The 15297-nt window shown below is 39.5% G+C and overlaps 1 protein-coding gene across 1 annotated transcript in view; it reads right to left on the reverse strand.

Annotated features, from left to right (window-relative positions):
- The window catches only part of DNER (delta/notch-like EGF repeat containing), an 81367-nt gene that overhangs the window by 8527 nt on the left and 57543 nt on the right, over window positions 1-15297 (reverse strand). Inside the window, exons 8-10 of the mRNA XM_009325120.1 lie at window positions 10388-10510; window positions 6985-7098; window positions 5746-5877 (exon numbers count right to left, since the gene is read on the reverse strand). Coding sequence (XP_009323395.1) covers window positions 5746-5877; window positions 6985-7098; window positions 10388-10510 — 369 coding nt within the window. The remainder of the gene's footprint in view (window positions 1-5745; window positions 5878-6984; window positions 7099-10387; window positions 10511-15297) is intronic.

Below are 15297 nucleotides of genomic sequence, written 5' to 3' on the forward strand. Positions count from 1 at the left end.
TGAATTGAATCTTTTATGATATTCACGTTCGATATTTCTGTGGAGACTTTTGAAGCTAGGGGGGTAATTTGAACCTTCCCAGGCTCTGTTATGGATACGTCGCCATGCCTAACATGCAACAAATTTGAATAGCACTACCTTGATCCTTCACCCACCTTTTCTGTAGATTTTTAAGGTCATATAGGAACACTTATCTAGTTTGATCTCCTGTATAACCCAAGTCATAGACAGTCATCCAGTTATTCTTGCATTATGTTATAATATACCATAGGGTCTCTAAAGGAAGGCAGGTTTTATGTAAAAGCTTCTAGTAATGCACCAGTTCTCTGTGCAGCTTGTTCTAATAGTGAATCCTTCCACTAAAGTGTGTGACTTAATATGTATTAAACATGCTTGGTTTTTAATTTGAAACACAGGCTTTTGTTATGCCTATCTCCACCAGACTGCAGAGACTTCAGCATTTCAAGGACAAAAAGGGCATCTCACAAGGTGCTACAGTACTGAGCCCACTAGAGTCTTCTCTCAAGCATAACTTCCCCGAGAGGCCTCAAAGCAGACCTTAAAGTAAAGCCAATCTGGAAGAGGCTTCTTGTATTTATGTATTCCAGACCTTCTTTATAAATATTCTTGACGCCCAAACTATTGTCTATCAATGCCAAACAGATTGTCTCTCAATTGCCTATGTCCTCAGATCTGTTTTTCTCTAGTATGGGTCAGAGTATTTCTAATTAACCTGTACTTGCCTCTAGGGTTCATTTTTGGCAGTCTTTTAAGCCTATGGTCTCATAAATTATTTCAAACCAGGAACAGACTTGAATCATTCCGACTACAGAAATCTGACACTCTGCAGAAGTTATTTCTAGCAAGTGACTGTTCCTTTTTCAAACGGACTTCTGCATTGCTTTCCCAGACAAACAGTCTGGGAACAGGGCTATCAAGCATATGCTTTGGGAATGTTAAGATACTCTTAGAAGCCACCTCTCGAGGATGTTGATGATGGCAGATAACTGATTCGACCACCTGAGCTGAATTCACAAATTTAGCAGCATCTGTGGATATAACCTCCACCTATGGTAGAAATACAGGGGAATGTACAAGTACAGGGGGAAAAAAATCCATTTTAGAAGAAGGTAGGGAGAAAGCCTGAAGCTGTAACCTGTGGGATTCACCTGGGCAGAGTTTGAAGAAATGGTTGCTCTTCGTTTACAATAGTAAAGGTTGTCCCAGAGCACCTCTGAGCTCGGGCTTGCTTAGGCATTTTGTCCACAAATGTGAGCTGATTTTGCAGGACTGACTGCTTGTTTGTGTTATCTTCCTCAGAGATCGGTAAAGTTTTGATCAGCCTGCATCATTCAGCGATTTAATGTTGCTAAAGTGCTGTTACTGCAGTTTGCCCAGCCGGGATATGAGGGGGAGAATACAGCTGTGCTCTGCGCAGTTTGGGATGGGTTTCTATTTCTGTTCTGCGGCACATTCGTCACACAGGGTGGTTTCTGTCAGGTTGTCAGACTAGGCCAAATTCGGATCTAATGTGCGCAGATATATGGCAAGACAGTTCTGATTTAGATTCCATGTCTTCCATCTCTGGATGATAAGGACGAGAGAAATTTCTTCCTTTCTTCCCCACCAGATAAAAAGATGAAGAATAGCTTATATTCCAAAGATTAGAAAGAACACAAGACAGCTCAAAATCACAGTATTCTTAGTTGTCATAGTAATGTTCATAAAATTAATTAAGAATTAGATTTCAATGCGTACCACAGAGTCTGTACTAGAAATTGTTCACAATGTTAGTTTTCGAGTAACCACATGGTTTGGCTTACGTTGGTAACTACATTAATTACAAAAGTGGCAAAGGTAATGATATTAACAAATAACCAGCAGGCATCAGAGAATTCATATGAGACATTTTGTAAGCATTTGTGCAGTGAATGCTCCATTAACTTTTTAGGCAAATACATTTCATTTTGAAAGGAAAAATATCCTCTTTATAATTAAGACCGATTTAATCCTATTTAATTGGAATTGCTAACGCTGGTAAGGACCGTAAGATGATATAATAAACATCACAGTTCATCCAGGCAACACACATCTTGTCTAGTCCGCTGTGTATACAGCACTTGAAAATTAAAGAGTACGGTTTGACAAGAAGATAACCCTGAAATCCTGTTAGGGTAGTCACTTCAAGCAGATAAAAGAGCTAGTGAAAAAAAGGGGAACTATTAATAGTAAATAGAGAGTTGTTCTCCAAAAAAGATTAAATACCAACAGCCTCCTCCATGGCTAGTAACAGATAATCACAAAAGATAACGTGATCTATTTAGTCAAACGACTCCTGAGCACCAGTCCCCGCCTTGAGAAGCCTGAAGCCTGGCCTCATCATGTCTTTTTCTAGCATTCGGAGGGATGGTCCAATACAAAGGAAGTCAGTGTGCAGTGTTTAAATTTAATTTCCAATACATTTTTAACCACTATGTACAAACTGCTGAAACAATATGATAAATATGACAAGGAGATACGGAAAGATGAACTGAAACAGATTTACTAATAGATTCAATCTTCAGAGCTAAACAGAAATCCACTGCACCACTGGCTCAGCTCCAGTGAGATCAGAAGCGCCGCACCTGTTTATAAAAGAGCTGGATATGGCCTTTCTAGATATGATTAGAATTGGGTTCCCATCAGCTGGCCAACTCGTAGCTCAGGGGAAGACAGTGAGCGCAAAGATCTTCCCATGGATACATAGTTCTGTAGAACAAATCTGCAGATCAAAATGCTTTTAAATCCTTTCTGCAAAGTGATTTCTTCAAAACTCAATCCCTCTCTATTTGCATAATCCTTTATATACCTGTTAAAATCCAAGCACTTTAGGAAAGCTTCCACAGCTTTGTATATAAGCTGCTGCGTTGGTTAGAGAGGCTGAATGTCCTTACTTATATCTGACTATTGTGAAGTATCGTGGAGTCCCATAACAACACATCATTTTACTTTGATGCTGTGTCAAAGTGACTTTAATAGCAAGGGAACATCAGACGTTTGCTGATGTTAAGCTTATTGAAGAAACTGTGGGTAACCCTCAAATTTTAAACTTAATTGTTCTTCAAAATGTATCTTTATGTGACTATGTAAAGATTTTTTTTTCCTGCTTTCATTCCTTTAAGACCAACCCAAACCAGAATGTTCTAGATTGCATTTTTTTTGTATCTCCTATATTACTATTATTATTACGTATATACACTATTAGCTATCCTGATTTCTTGGATTAAAAAAAAAGTAATTTCAACCTCTTCAATTGAGAACAATTGCCATGAACAATACTATATGATTATTCTCTCCAAATATTGAGATGGAAAGAAAAGGTCTAATATTTCTCGTTGAGAAACAGCCTTGCGGTGTTATCAATGCCAGTTAACACTCAGATAATTCCCTGCCTCCTGTCATAGCAGTCACAAGATAAAAGGCAGTAAAAGGCTTAAAACAGCCACAGCAAAGTGCTGTTGCTTCTTCCCATCATTTTAACTCACACAGTTTGCAATTGTGTAATGCAATCCAAGTTCTTGAGCAGCAGGCAAGGCCACTGCAGTTCAACTATAAACAGATGCTACCTGTAGAGAAATACACACTAAGCAGAGACAACCCCCTTGGCTCAAGAGAACAAAGCTTAAGCAGAGTTTTATCCACTCTCTCTCTCTCGTACACTTACAAACGTGGTCAGAAAGGAGTTAATATTGACCAACCACGGAGGTAAGCTTGAACCTACCCATCATATATAGCGCTTAGGGGCATGCGTCCCTCACAGGGGGAAGCAGGAATAATTGAGTAGCTGGACAGTAGAAAAGGCTCCTTCCACCCTCTGTTCTGCTTCTCTCATTTTCCCATGTGTTTATATGCACTTCAATATGTATCTGTGGTGCAAACAGCCAAACTCTTAGTGACTAGAGCATGACAGCCAAAGGAGGACTCCAGAACAAGCATCACTGATTTCATAGAGCACAGCTGCAGGGCTCAGAAAGCTCGCAAGCCCGTCTGTTTCCCTTTGGCATCTATTCATTCCGTAACATAACAGAAATGTAATTGTTACTACACTGAGGTACCCCAGGAAGTACGTTTCCAGGATGATTATTTCTTTCTCCGAGAACTAAACTCATCTGTCTGTCAGCCCGCTACTTATTAGCTAAGGCAGGCAGAATTACACTGCCTTGCTTGGACACGCATGTTTCAGGTATCGCTAACAGCCGTGTCAGTAAAAGCTCATCTGAGCATCTTTTAGCGTGAGCAACATGGCATCCAGGTAGCACGCAACATTGTGCTCCCAACGTCACGATGGTTCTGTACCACACAGGGAAGCGTGTGCGCCATTCACTGAGACAACAAAAAGGCAGGGCTGTCACCACCTCTGGACCAGCTAGCAATGCTCTTCTGCAGTCTTTGCTTTCGACAGAAAGCACTGAAACTGAATTCACAACCAATAATTACAGGGAGAGAAGGTCATAAACCTGTCAAGATAAAACTTTTGTGTCAGTCCAGATGTGAACAGAGTTGTCTTCTGGGTTGAAGTAAGGACTAACGTCAAGAATAGAAATCAACTTAAGAAGCAGTTGATATGTTTAAGTAAAGTTTAAGTAAAAGAGAGTAAAAAGGAGAAGCTTCATATGCTCCTTGCCTAAATGAGATACAGAAACCATTTTTTATTCCAGCTTTTGTGTAGGTATTTTCTCATGAATGTACGATAGGAGCTTTCTGAGTCCCTTCTGTCTATTTTTTAATCTATCACCTATCCCTGCAACATGAGCTGTGCTAAGCAGCATAAATGCCCTCACACAAACTTGTGTAGCTGTATAATGACTTGAAGGGATCTATGACCACAGTACCTGAGCATTCAAGCAGTTAAATACACGGCTAAACTCCCTAGTAAAGACAACATCTGTAGCCCAAGAACAAGACATCAGGGAAATACAAAGCAGCTCCATGAGCAGCAGAACTACTGAAGCCTTATTTCTGTTTTAACTCTTCCACAGTTGGGCTTCATACTTCCTTCCTCTCATGGACTCTCTTCTGCTCTATAAGGATGCACTTACACTGAAGCTTTTCTCTATACTAAGAAGCAAGATCACACCGAAGCTGTTCCCTCAGAAGACCCACCAATGGAACCTCTCTAAGTCTTACTAAATGCTTAGGAAATATTTTGTTTTGGAGACCTTTACCTTTCTAACAAATTTGGTGGAAATCGGCCGATGGTTGGAAAAGTTATTCCTGAAAAAGTTGGTAAATGCACGCACACGCAAGTCACAGCACAGTTACACAGGACTTGTTTCCTTAGGTAAGCAAGTTCAAAATGGTTTTGCTGAAACATCACTAGAACCGCGGGTGCTCAGAAGTCAACAAAAGTCTGTTAGGACCATGCTTATAGCACTAGAGAAGTACACTTTGCCCAAGGTAAGTATGGAAGTAAGCTCTGAAGCGTAAGTGCAATTAAAAGGCAAACTGCTTAGTGCCCAGCTGTGAGACAGCATCTCTGACAATCCAGTCCAACACATCTCGAAGTAGGGTGCCCAGAAACAGATGTTTCTAACTTGCATAGCCACTTCTGAAATGTTATGGCCTAAAATAAAATGCATGCAACAGAATTTTGATAATTTACAGATGATTCAGAGTATTTGTGCAGATAGGTATTTAGAGACAAATATAAATTTCTTTATTATAATGTATCATTTTTAGAAATTTTTAGAAAACTACAAAACTTACGTATTTCACAGTTTGCACCGACCCATCCATGTGGACAATGGCAGGTGTAACCACCAGGCTGATCTATGCAAGTTCCAGCATGGTGACATGGGTTGCTGTCACAGTCATTTACATCAATTTCACATTCTTCACCTTATATCAGAAAAAAAAAACAACAAAAACCAAACTTCTATATAGTGGGTGCCTCACGTAGCAGGTACATCAGTCATTTAATTTTCCTCTAGCTGCAAAACACCTTATAGCTCAATAGCATCTTTATTCTCAGAACATCAAAAGTATTCTATAACTGTTTCAAGAAATAAGTCTCACATAGCCTCCCAGAAGGAAATATTATCCTCATTCAAGCAGGTGAAAACAAAGTCTGAGGGCTAAGTAACTTGACTAACCTCACCCAGATTATGTGTATCTCATTTCTTTAAATACAAGTTCCATCCCAAGAAAATGCGGTATAACAATTTATCATGTGTATTCTGAAGTGCTATACAATAATGTAGATAATCAGTGCCTCTGAGAAACAGCCACTGTACAACGGAAAGCTAACACTTTAAAAAAAAAAAAAAAGCCCTTTAATTAGCACAGATGAAAAAGCACGATTTGATCTACAAAACAGCTATGAGTGGGTTTATCTATTACTATCACATTGGACATTACCTGACAGGACTAGCAGAGCATCAGGTTGTAAATTGTCTTGACAGCAGATATTTGGATTACACCAAACATGTCAGTTTAAATACAAGGCCAAAGGATTAAATGGGCTGCTTCCCATTACTCTGAAAGTGTAAATTGATCCAGAACAAGCACTTTAGGGCTTTTAGCAATTGCATATTAAGGTAATGGAATAAGTTGTTTCTTCAGCTCGCAGTAACTAAGGTCAATGTTAAAACATTTTCCAGTTTCAACAGTGTCTAATTAGTATATTGGCTTACCTGGAAGTCTTCAAAATGTTGTTTTTAAAATGCAATCCAGTCTCAAGCAGTAAGGTCATAAGGCATGTTAAATAGCTGTCAGCTTAGTGAATTCTCTTTAGTAACAGGCTTTTTTTGCTGCAAGATTTTTAAAGTTCAAAGCAGTTGCAAGTAATACCAAGAACTTTTCATTCTCACTAGACTGATTACAATTCAGCAAAGTCCAAATGAATTTGTTTCCTTGAAGAGACAGAGTCTTACTTGGTATTTGTCTTCTTTTGGACATAGTGAACACAGACAACCAGACGTTCTGTGTAACGTACAAATTACTTACCTGTATATCCAGGTGCACAAATACACGTAGCATTTAGACCTTCGCTGTCACAAGTGCCACCGTTCTGACAGTTGATGTTAACACAAGGATCTTTGTACAATTCACAGTGCCTTCCTGAAAAGGTAAAATTAGTAATTGCCATTAACATGACCTATACTGACAGCATGAAATCGGCACATGTGATAACTCAACTTCACCTGGATGAGCACAATGACGTGCAACCTCCAAACCTGTCCTATTAGGCTAATGCCGTAAGACTAAAGCCATACATTTTATGGTGACTAAACTTTTTACATACATGCCTCCTCTCTGCTCTTCCCACCCGCTGAGGCTTTGGGGTAAGAGAGGTAGGGCAATTTCTGCTAACAAGAACTGCTGGAGTGTCTATGAAAAACCAATGGTATAATAAAGCATAATCTGATCGCCTATCTAATATTCTTCAATAAAACGTGAACAATAATTGTCTTCAGTAAGAATTTTACGTAGTAACTTCTTTAATAGTATACATAAGCATTCTGATGCCTCTCATTGACTTTTGCAGGAAGCTGAGGAGTATAACTAAAGCAATAAAAAGATAAATTAATTTATTCAAATGCATAGCTAAAAGTAAATAATTGGGGTGCTCAGCTTCATGCCACTACCTTCGCTCTTTCATTCTCAGGTGCAGGCTATGTGAATTCAGCAGCTTTGCCTTGCAGAAGACAGTGCAAGCCATATCTGGCATACAGAACATAAAGCACAGCAGGTTCCCACCTGGGGATGGGGACAGAGGCTCTGCTGCCACTGCTACAAGCTTCATTTTCTCTGGATCTACTTTTCAGATAAAACTAGAAAAATCAATACATGAATGATCTAATCAGTGCATGAATGGCACTGAAACACGAAAAAAAATAAATGTGCGTATGTGAATAATGAATGATTGGTGGGACTTCATTTATAATGTATCTAATACAGTGAAATTAGCTTGCATTTAAAAGACCTGTTTAAATTTATCCATTAATGTAAGTTTTAAGTCTAAATCTAAGTCTTATTACCATTCTTTGCTTGGGAATGAATCCAAAGTGACCACTGAAATCCTAAGTTATCTTCAAGTTTTCCAATTCTTATACTTTTTACAAGAATGTCAACAAATTGAAGAGCAAGACAGGATTCTGAATGCTTCCATGTGATAACACTTACAAATTACAAATACATTTTTCACTTTTTAAGGTGGTTCATGTTTCTAAATCCTTACTGTCCTGCAAACTGCAAAGAGGCATTGTCAATCGAAGCACAAACTCATATTGTTTATTATGTATAAAAACTGCAACACAGCTTCGGCATCAGGAAGATGTTTCTAATCATGAGGTAGCGAACGACAGTGAAGGAATTATGTTGCTTGTGGAGATTACAGAACCTACAATGATGGAGGACTAGAAGAGGTTAGACAAATACATGTGAAAAGTGGACATGCAGCTGATCCTGCCTTACTCCTTCCCAGCCTCTTTCTTGAATACCAATGGTGTTGCACTGGAATTGGGCAGTTTGTGAATTTGAATTTGGAGAGTTTGAGATGTAGAACTATACAGAGGTAAAATCAGTGAGAAAATAGAGTTTTTAGAGAAAAGAATATGAGAAAGAAAAATCAATACAAAAAAAGGAAGAAATTGGACACATAATATATCAGATGTATGTATACAAGCACATTTATTTAATGAGTGACCGATTAAAAGGAATGAACTTAGTTCTCTAGTGTTCAACACTGCAGTTATGTACAGCAATGCAAGCTTACATGAGATATAAAAATAAACATCTCAAGTTAATAGCGGTAATTAAAAAAACTATATTTTTTTTTAATATATACATACACACACACACACACTCACACATGTGAGTACAGGTCTGTACTCGCTCTCTGCAGACCTGCTGAAATCATGTGGTCAGTCTGTCAGCAGCAAAAAGGCAGAGCACTCGAGTTTGAGCATCCTGCAGCTAAGCAGCAGCGGCCAGCAGAGCCAGAAGCCCACGGGAACGCGCTGGCAGATACTACGGTCCAGACGAGCGACAGCAGCTCTCGCCCATTTGCCAGCCAGGGGGGTACGGAGGCAGAAGAGGGGGCTGCAGACTGGGGGTCTGGGTTGGTGGCGGTAAAATTGGGGCCTCTAACGGCCCACATAGCATCTTGAGCTGGGTACCTCAGCTCTATTCATTAGTGTCACTGAAGAAAGCTCAGTAATCAGCAAAAACTGCTTACAGGACCAGGTCCCCTGCTTTCATTTAAAGCACAATGTGCCGCGCACACAGTGCTTTCAGCTGCATGTACAGGTCGGATGAGAACAGAACATGAAGTCATAACATTATGGTTAAGTGCCCTTTAAACTGTCATGAGAAGCTGAGGGTCATTTCCTCACTAAGCCTCTAAAATGATGAATTCTGTATCTATTGTCAGAGCAGCGCAATAACCAGCATGAAATACATATTTAGCCTCAAGCAGCTGTTAAGTGAGCATTACTTATCAACACAGTTAAGGATTGATACGCTTAATGAGAAAATGCTGGGGTAATGTTCCTTAAAACATAGTCGTTCTATGTAAAATATATCTATATTTTAATACTAACAACATATAAAATTGCATTCAAAACGTTCTCACAGCGTGATTCCAAACAGAATAGACAAAAAAAGTATCATTTTAGCCCTCCACAGAGGGACATGTCACAGACAGCTGATATGTGCTGCTCTGTGTAAAGCTGAAATCCACTGCAAGGTAAAAGATTTTTGTCTAGCAATACACATACTTTTCTGCTTTATTTTATAAATTACTTAAGAAATGCTAAAGACCGATTCCATTCGAACATATCTAGGAATAGCTGCAGTTAACATGGGAAAGCAGTCATGAACCTACTACTGTCTCTGGGCTTTATGGTCTTCTAAATGAACAATCAACATAAAACTTTCATTTCTACTCCTTTGTGCTAATCTGTTTCAAATACTAATCTTTTGTTACTATGTTTTTAACTGACTTCACTGGAGAAAATAAATAAAATCATTTGGAAAGCCTGCCGTGTAACGGCTCCTAGCAATAACTGATGAAAAATTTTATTTAACAGTTGTGTTTTCTTTTAAAAACCCATCACTTTCTAACATATCTTAAAAACAGCAGAAAAAAGTACACCTAAGAAGAACAGAGAGAAGCCGTTTCTCCCCAGACAAGGATATACATTTCTCACAGACCAGCTAAATCTGAACTACTCGTTTGAATAAAGATTACGGGATCAGGATCTACACTGAAGTTTGTTTCCGCTAATTTTAGATGTGGGATTTATTTCAGCTCAGCGGAGGGTATTGTATATCTCTGTTTGCAACAGAACCTACCATCAAAAAATACGTAGAACAATTCAAAAATGAGAGGCAAACCCCATCCTACCTTCGTACTCAGCGAGGCACACGCACTCATAGCTATTGACGAGGTCCCTGCAGGTGGCTCCGTTCTGGCAGGGCGCAGAAAGGCATTCGTTGTATTCCTCTTCACAGTAAAGGCCATGGTAACCTACATCGCACAAAGAGGACATAAAATAAGCTGTGAAACGCTTCCCAGTAAAAATTAACAGGTAAGCAACTATAGATTCTGGGCAGATGCTTGCTAATTGAAATATACTGTGCAGACAGATACACGTTAAGACAATGATTTTAAGGACATCTCCTCCCCAGGTGAAATTACAAAAAAAAAAAAAATAATCCTGGAAGCACAATGTTCTGAGAGAAGCCCCAGCCGCTGCCCCTGCGATAAACCACAGCGAGGCCGTAAACACGGAGGCGGGTGACCAAGCCCACGATGGACAACGCAAATAACCAGGCTCCGACTGTAAAAAAGGAATAAACTAATATGGACGTATCTCCCAGCTTTCTCGGATCCTTGCATCAAAGCCACCTTTCATCAAAGTGGTGATAATTGTATAACAGTAGTTACATGATCATGTGTTTTAACTTTAATGCTGTACAATGTCAAAACACTGTAGAAGCAGTAGGATACTTAATTTTTACAGCCTTCCCAAGCCGTAGGCAGGTGTTATGGTCTGATTATGCAGACAAAGAAAGCAGGAGCGCAGAAAAGCTATGAGACCTGCTAATGGCCACCGAGTCATTTGTATCATGAGGTAAGAAATAAGGAGTTAATCCACTTGAAATAGCACTTTTCCTCATTATTTAGTGTCTCATACCATCATCAGTCTTAACAGTAGTTGAAATGACTTTCTAGATATAGTGTATCAGGTCCAAGTAGTACCTACTCTTATTAAGTAACAGCATAAACTAGTATAGTGTAACAGCGGAAATAAACTAGCTGTAATGCTAAAATACGTTTGCCTGATTCTATTGGTTACTTAGTATTAAATATGAAGAATCATAAGCCTGGCCATTTTGAAGACTATTATATTTGATACCAAGAAGCTTATTTAATTCCTCTTTAATAGCCCCAGTTTATAGTTTTGTTAATGAAAAGCTTCCTTTCTTCTTTCTTTTTACTTTTTTTTTTCTTTTCTTTCTTTTTTTCTTTTTCCGTTTTCTTTCTCAAGGTAGGGGCTTTCCAACTCCAGAAACAACGTCTAGTTTTATAGGCAATTAATACATCAACAAGAGAAAAAAGAAAATAGATTGGTCATAATGCTTAGTAAGTACAAATAACGCATTTAAATGCACCATAAGCACTGCTTTCTCCCTGATAGACAAGCATTAGCACAGAAGAATTGTAAAACTGCGCTAGTGTGTTTGACCAACGAAAAAAGTGTGGGGCAATTTGCTCGAGTCTTTCTAAATAGTTTCCCCCTTCTTTGGGGGCGCAGGGAGTGCTTCATAATTAGCCAAATTACCTTTAGGGGAAGGTTCAGAATTTCATATATTAAACAAAATATGTTCTTACCTTTTTGAAAGTACAAATACAAATAGTACAAATACTTCTACTAAAACGTGCATCTTTCATAACGTTTACCCCCTTCCTGGAAATTACAGCAAATAATTGCGCGACCAGACTTTTGCATTTTCTGCATCTCCTCAACCGTTGGTTACGTGCTGCTAATAACTGCAAGTCACAGCACCGGGCTCGAGGCATCACGCAGCCTACCTTCCTCGCAAGCAAACCACAGACCACGCGGTTCACATCAACTGAACCGACTGTGTAATTAACACAAATTACTGCTTTCCGACGTTTTAAGTAAACGGTTTGGCTTCACGACACCGTGGCACCATCTCTTCCTTACCCATCCGTGAAAAGGTGAGGAGAGACATTCTAGCCCGTGCTACCGTCCACAGCGTAATCCCAGAGACACTTTGTGCGCAGTGGCTACCACACGCTCGTTATTTTGTAATATTTGCCCGATACTGAAAACAACGTAGGCTGGGAAATTTTTTATTTGTTTTAAACAAAATCTTGCCTCTTGTTCGTCAACTTTGCTCAACGTTCTTGAAATTTCGTTCTGATGAAGGTCTATATTACACATTTAAAAAAGCAGTTTCAAAGATGCTTTCATGTTAAAAACATTGGTTCACAAAGAACAGTCATACAGAGAAGATACGTCATGGTATGTTAACAGTACATAAGGACACTCTTCCCACACCCCTACCGTGGATTAATTTTGGTTAAATCAGTTAAACATTTAACCTTCTTGACTCATCATAGCCGATATTCCCCTCGACCTCCTATTAGTGTAATATAATACCATGAATATGTACTTGTAATCTATAAGATAATACCATGCATTGGAACAGTGTTTATAGGCTTTTTAAAATCTTGATTTACTTATCACATATAGCTATAAAAGGTCTAAATTGGTCTAAGTTTTCCCCCAAATTCTCACAGAACCGTAGAAAATATGACAAATGGCACCTCCAGACACCATTTCCATCCCCCCTCCCTCTTACAGATAATTAAAAATAAAACCGTATGAAGATACAACAGATGTTAGTACCACACAAGATGTATACGCAATATTACCCATTTGATTTCGCACAGAATTGTCTTTTCATAGTAGTTAGTTGGGCCAGTAGGTTATTAAGAAACATTTCCGAACTGTTAGCCAGGCAATACAGAATTAATTATGCTAAATGTTATGGGTTTTTTATTAGCCTATGATGAAGTTTGTCTAGCTTATGATAAAGGGAAATATCCTTATGTCGTGACATCTGTAGCCAACATACAAACCACCAAAATCAGAAAACTTAAAAGGAAAACATATGGGAATTCCCTGTGTTGAACACAGACGTAACTAGATATTTTGGAAGAAAAAAAAAATTGTTTTCCACGTGTTACACACTTCTCACCTTTCAAAGGCAGCAGAGGGAAATTTGTGACTGAATAGTTGTCTGGTTTCCAAAATCAATATGAACTATCGTATCACCTCCTTAGGATTAAGACAGCCCACGCTGTCAGACACTGCACGCAGTGAGGGAAAGATATTTTCTCTCTCCACGAGAGGGCAGATATCGCCCACACACGATTTCACCCTCATCATCCTCACCCTGGTGCCAGCAGCTTCCTTCTGCTGTTAACTGATGTGAGTGGAGAAAGTTCTGCTGTGGGACCGGGCGCCCGAGGGAAAGGCGTGTTTCTTCTCATGGAGCTAAGAGGCCCCATATCATTTATAACAAGCGTTTCCCTCCGTATTACTGCTTTTCAATTATACTGATATATAAACCATGTATTATACTGAATTCATACATATATCCTCAAGACTACAGAGATAATGTCTATATTTTCATTAGAGAATTTAGATGGAAACAGTAAATTTTTTCATCGATAACTTCAGAATAACAGACTCTAGGATAGTTGCTTCCTCTCTTTCTAGTAACATTACGATTCTGCTGCTTTTATGCTCACAAGCAATGCCAAATACAGCTATTTGCATCTTTTGTGGTGTATAACATTTCTCTGGACATATTCAGAAAGAAAGAAACAATACCTACATTAACAACACTTCTCCAGCTGCTGTGTCCTGAGCAGGGAAAAAAACCACATGGGGCATTGCAGCTTCAAAAAGTGCAACTAATATTATTAAACAACTTTTTTCCAGGTCAACAGAAACTGGATACGCCTTCAATAACAGCACCTTCATGAACTCAAGCAGAACTGGCCCATGATGGTTCCATTCTGATGGGACTCTTCAGAGGCTGGGGAATGGACAGGGAACCTAAAAAAACCCCTGAAATAAAGACGTCCTTACATTACCTCTTCTCCCTCTACATGACTGTCCTGCTACTGGTCTTTACAAAGGCAGGAACAGATCTGTTGCCACTCTCCTCCAGATTCCCAAATCTTTCTTTCTCAAGCAACAGGGAGGCTGCCTTGAAGAGGCCAGGATATTTGCCTGATGCTCTCTGGCATGGTCTTCAGACAGCTACATGCCGAGGTGTGCTCTCTTTGCACATGGCTATGTTAAAAACCGCAAAGGGACAAAACGTGAAAGGGAATGCACAACCTGTGTCCCACAGGCTGATGAGGAGAAGCCATGGGTTTTGTCAAAGCCTTCGAGAGCTTTGACGAGCACAGCACAGCAAAAGATACAGCAGTGCTTGTCAACGTCTGGAGAATATCTGCACTATCAGGTGAACACAAGAGAGAGGGGAAAGCTTACTATTCCCTTTACAAATCAATAAAAAACAAAGCTGAAAGCTTTTGAGGCTTTCTTAGACACTAGCTCCTCAACAGTGATTGCCTGGGCTTATCCACACTTAACACTTCAGCAAATCGAGGCAGCAGGACAAAAATCCCATCTTTATGGGAAGGCCTAATGGAATACAATGCAAGAGAGCTCTGTTTTGCAGGGAATAGCATCAGTTGTTCATCTATGGCCACTCACCAACACAGCTGCATGTGTTCAGGTAAAGCCTGAGCTTATATAGCAATTAAATAAGAGAAAGAGAGAATTGCCGCTGCAGATGGCAGGACGGTAGGAAGGTGTGCTTACCAGCCATGGCCAGATTGCGTGGAGGGTTGTCTTAATGTAGAAGTGGAAACAAGATGAGGAAACAGAGGCAATAAAGGGCTCTCAGACAGTCTGGAACTAAAGTCAATTAGCCAATCAACCTAAAATCAATTCTGCCAGAGCTTGCATTTCCCACCCAGTTCCAAAACGTGGGAAGGGAAAAGACAGAGAAAAGAAAAATTGGTACTGCTACAGACTAATGTTGCACTTGCCTCTGCAAAGGCACTGAGATAAACCTACTGTCCTATAACCATCTATTAAGCTACACGAGCAAAAAATCAAGTGCAGAGGAAACATACTCCATGGTACTTCTTCTGAAGTTGCCACCACTCTTCATACCCTGTGGAATTTTTTCCGACAC

This window comes from Pygoscelis adeliae, unplaced genomic scaffold, assembly GCF_000699105.1.
Source record: "Pygoscelis adeliae isolate BGI_AS28 unplaced genomic scaffold, ASM69910v1 Scaffold155, whole genome shotgun sequence".
Classification (NCBI taxonomy): Eukaryota; Metazoa; Chordata; class Aves; order Sphenisciformes; family Spheniscidae; genus Pygoscelis; species Pygoscelis adeliae.